At 47.5% G+C, this 4,472-nt stretch overlaps 2 protein-coding genes across 2 annotated transcripts; both read right to left on the reverse strand.

Moving 5' to 3' along the window:
• Positions 1–2,642: 2,642 nt before the first annotated feature.
• On the reverse strand, positions 2,643–3,441 carry GUITHDRAFT_155958 (hypothetical protein). The gene is made up of 2 exons (XM_005820642.1): positions 3,027–3,441; positions 2,643–2,798 (listed from the first exon to the last, which is right to left on the reverse strand). Exons 1-2 carry the CDS (start codon positions 3,429–3,431, stop codon positions 2,691–2,693), a joined length of 513 nt encoding a protein of 170 aa, XP_005820699.1. The 5' UTR covers positions 3,432–3,441; the 3' UTR covers positions 2,643–2,690.
• A 342-nt stretch (positions 3,442–3,783) lies between these two features.
• GUITHDRAFT_155959 (hypothetical protein) lies at positions 3,784–4,407 on the reverse strand (the record flags this gene model as incomplete). Its single annotated transcript, XM_005820643.1, has 2 exons — positions 3,784–4,315; positions 4,368–4,407. Coding segments are annotated over 2 exons (572 nt in total), but the record flags the coding sequence as incomplete, so codon positions are not given.
• Between the last annotated feature and the right edge of the window lie 65 nt (positions 4,408–4,472).

The following is a 4,472-nucleotide window of genomic DNA, read 5'->3' on the forward strand; positions in this document are numbered from 1 at the left end:
GAGCCGGGCCGAACGTCCGAACGCTGCATTGGTTACAAAATTCACGTCTTCAACGCCAGTCACTCCCACTACCAATTCAACATCATTGCTGGTGGCGCCTGCTTGTTCACCTTCAACGTCATCATCCATCTCATCATCATGTTCATCTTCATACGAAGCATGCGCCTGTGATGGACCTGCTTCCTCTTCGGCTTCATCATCGACTTCCATGTCATCGCCATTGATCTGCATATTTGGGTGAGTGCCCTTCTTCATGCGCTTCGCTTTTGATTGCTTGATCTTGTCCCTGACCCGCTCCTTTTGCGACAAATAACCGAAGAATGCTACTAATGCATCGTATGGCAATGGCAAAATAAGGTCGTCCAAGGTTTCATTCAGAGCTGCATGATATCGTGGGTGAGACCTGAAAAAAGCTATGATAGCATGAATGCGGTATGCGTAGTTCCTCTGCGTACTAAGACTGACCACTTTTGACTGCAATTCTCGAAATGCCTGGATGTTCAAATCAAGTCCCCCTGAACCAATGACTCTGCGATCCTGGAAGACACGCAATAATTCTTCGTCAGTGCGAGCACTGACCCGCCGTTTATTCGAAGGTGTTCTTTGAGTCACGGTGTTGTTATGGGCTCCTTGGTTGCATTGCCCACAATAGTTCATATCATCTGTGCCTTTCAGAGTACTAGCACAAAGATGATGAAAGGGTTTGTTGCAATACTGGCAGACTTTCAACTGAGCCTCAGGTTGCCCTCGCATAACACATGAGGCTTCATACAAGCATGTCTGCCCAGCCGGTGCCGACATTGTTTGCCACGATGCAAACGTTCTCCGTGACTCGATATGTATACTTGCAATTGTGGTGGAATCTGTGAGATTCTGTGTCCCTGGCAGGGTTCACTCTGATGATTGTGATAGCAACGAGGAAAGATGCCCAGTCTTCCCCTTGTTTGATCGCTTCGGCTTCTACAATGGCAAGTGGGGTGCATCCACACCCGGTAGTGTGCGACCCCATGGCTTGCCGACCAGCAATATCTCCCGGCTGTACCCCTTAGTACCCTATGGGATTGAGTGTCAGTAAACGGGTGCCGTGGTACCCTACCCATCTTGCGATGTAACGTATACCACCCCCCACCCATCTCCAGGCTTTCGTGCTCTACATTACTTCTTAAATTAAAATTGTTATGTGTCACTACTCGTAGTACTTAACGTTGTACCAAAGTCTTGCAATTTAAAATTTGAATGTAGAAGTTGTAAAAATTTCGCTCCATTGATTGGCTAAATCGTGCAGATAGCTGTGCGAAAGAATTGGGTGTTGAAGGACCGGGTCATTTGTCACATTTTAAATCTCCCCTCACCAGCGCCCTTTTTTTTGCTTGATTTTTGAGTTCAAATTTAAGGCCACCAAATAAATAACCGTTGTCTATAACATTTTTGAATAAATCAATACATGTTTTTTTTTGGGTTTTTCCTCGCGCCCTAGCGCCCAACATAAAAGCATTGAGCTCATAAGGGCGCTAACTTAAAAAGGGTTATACTTCACGAAAAAAAAAGAGGCGCATTTTATTACTGTTGTAGGACGTATTTACTGGTACAAAAGGACTGTACCGGATATCCAGAGATTCCACTCAAGTTCCACGACAATCATGGTACACATGCCTGGTACAAATTTGTACCAGGTCTTTCACACTTAGCCATTTCGGCGTTGCTTTCATGGCGGATCGTTGCGGTTGCGCATTCGCCTTGGTCAGGTACTTGTGGGCGTCGGAACACCTCCTCACCCATCACATGACCCCTGAATCCAGGCTCCCGATCTTCCCTCCAAGTATCAAGACGACAGCTCAAATTCAAGGTTGACTTGCCTTTGAAGTCCGATAGTGCTCAAGTCGCACATGCTGGCTTTGCTCATGGTTTGACTGTCCCGTCTCGGACTTGCACTGAACCGTCACAGCCTTGCACTCCAGTGTGCAGACAATTCACTGATGGTGGTGGGAACGTTGTCATCACGTTGTCATCACTCATCAATATGCAGCATCTAGATGTGGTCAATGCCAAAGAAGTAACATCTCTCCAATCATGATAAACCCCTGAGCTTCAAACTCCATTTCACCCCTCATTCGCCCCCATGATCATGAATCTGTACCTCATTTGCCCCCATGATCATGAACCTGTAACACCTGACGATATGCATTACTGTGGAATATGGTTGACACGCAACGTTCCTTTTGGAACATAACTGACCCTGAATCCAGCTTGGCATCAGTGCATGAAAATCCATAATGCCGTACATGACAATATGCACTCCACAGATCATGTTTAGCTTGTCATCAAGACAGTGATTCATGCGAATGTCTCCTCCATCACCATCCATCACCAACATGCCAGATGGCAGCTGATGCCACGGCATCTCACAACCTCAACTCCAACAAAGCATACTCCGGCATCCCTTCCCTGTCACATTATCCACCATCCCCTTGATTTGCAGTGCAGTATGATACCTGATCAACTGCATTGTCTGTTGCTCTCATTGTCATCATCATCCCAAAAAGTACCCTTGAGTATATCACAACCTACCATCGCTTTGGCATCGTAGCGAGACTCATTCTTTCCAACATTCCATTTCCACATGAGGGCTTAACACAGATGTATCAACTCAACAATGATTTCATTCAGGAACGAACTGTAAATTCTCTACACTACGTGCTCTGGAGAATGTCTGCATACGTCCTTTGTCCACTCTCACTATTTCTATTCGCCTCTACCTGATGGTCTTCAACTGCCAGTGACATCTCAATACGAACCTGCTGGCGATATTCCACCAAGTGCTTGTAGTATGTGATGTATGAGTATTGCGAGTACCTCTTTCTCTGTGCCATCGCCGTCCATGCATCATCTCCGTACGCCCTTTCCACTAGCGTACGGAAACCTGTTCTGTAACACTGACAGAAGTTGTGAGGCATAATCCCCTCATTTCCTTGCAGTACTCCTTGCTCTCGGCATATATTTTCCACCATGGTCATCACAAGATATGCTTTGTATACATTCTTCCTCGTGTTCTCATCCTTCACGTCTGCGGAGAAAGGAACCTGACTGAGGTGCTTTAAGGGCCGAATCCTCCTCACTTGTCCTTCCACGATGACATCTTGCCCCAAATTCCACCACATGAACATATTTCGAACTCTGCACCGCAAAGGAAATCGCCAAGCCAACGGGACCATGTGTCTGCCAGGCCCCCATCCTTCCCATTCGAAGTCATCCCCTCCAACTTGTATCTCACCGTTGCCATCATCCCCCAGTCCTGGTGATGAAACCAGCACCGCATTCCTCTCCGGTGTCCCCTCCCTGCTCACTTCTGCACCTTCCTCCGATTCACTCTCATTCAATCTTCCATTCGAGTCAGCATCTGCCATCACGTTGCTCACCCCATGTGCCATCATGACATGGCCTGCTCCACCCAGTACCATCTGTCGCATAGCTTCACCCACGGCGGCCTGCACCTGCTCCCCTATATTGCCCATCTGCTGCACCTGTTGTCCTATATTGGCAACCTGTTGCATGACGATGCGGAAAGCATCTGTGAAGTCCATGCTTCCAGATGTAACCTGCCCTCCACTGGGACCTCGTACATCCCTCATCCATCCAGCAACAAAACCTAAATTCGTTCGCAGTTCGTCCCTGATCACAGTTTTGAAATCGTCAAACTTGTGGTCCAGTTCTTTCATCTTCTCCTCGATTACCTTCATCTTCTCATCCATCTTCCCCTCCATTACCTTCATCTTCTCATCCATCTTCCCCTCCATTACCTTCATCTTCTCATCCATCTTCTCCTCGATTACCTTCATCTCCTCCTTGATGGCATCTCGCACTTCAACCCTCATCTCTTTCATGCCTTTCAATATTTCTGTCTTGGTTGGAGTACCACTAGCTGACATGCCGCAATCGGTACACCTGTGCGAAGACACGATGATATGCTCTCGCAAGGACATCAGCCTTGCCATACTGCCTTGTCCAAACATTCCGAACATCGGCATGCCCCATATGTCATCGTTGCTGTGCGGAAACCATTCCTGTAGAGTTGGAAGGTGCCATAAGATACTTGCAAGGAAGAAGCGGATACACTTTTGAAATCCTGCCGGGAAACTGCCGTAACCTGATATGAACCTCTCCCATCCGATCTCTTCTATTTGCTTCAATCCTTCCGTTGTGAAGTGGGGTGGAAGTACAGCAAAGTCTGCCGTTCCGCTGTCGTTGCCAGCAAGAATCCTGCCTGCGAACTGGTCTCCACCCGTTCCACCAAGGATATAGCGATCCTGCGTCTCTCCTGCCACATTTTTACTTGTTATCCCTGTTCCGCGATTTCATAGCACACATACCTATCTTCCAGTTGGCTCGGATATACACTGTTGGAGCTCCTGGCAACAGTCCTGTCACTAACAATAAGTTTTACACTGGCTCCCTAACGTATCTTACAGTGCTTG

Source organism: Guillardia theta (assembly GCF_000315625.1).
Source record: "Guillardia theta CCMP2712 unplaced genomic scaffold GUITHscaffold_170, whole genome shotgun sequence".
In the NCBI taxonomy this organism is placed as follows: domain Eukaryota; class Cryptophyceae; order Pyrenomonadales; family Geminigeraceae; genus Guillardia; species Guillardia theta.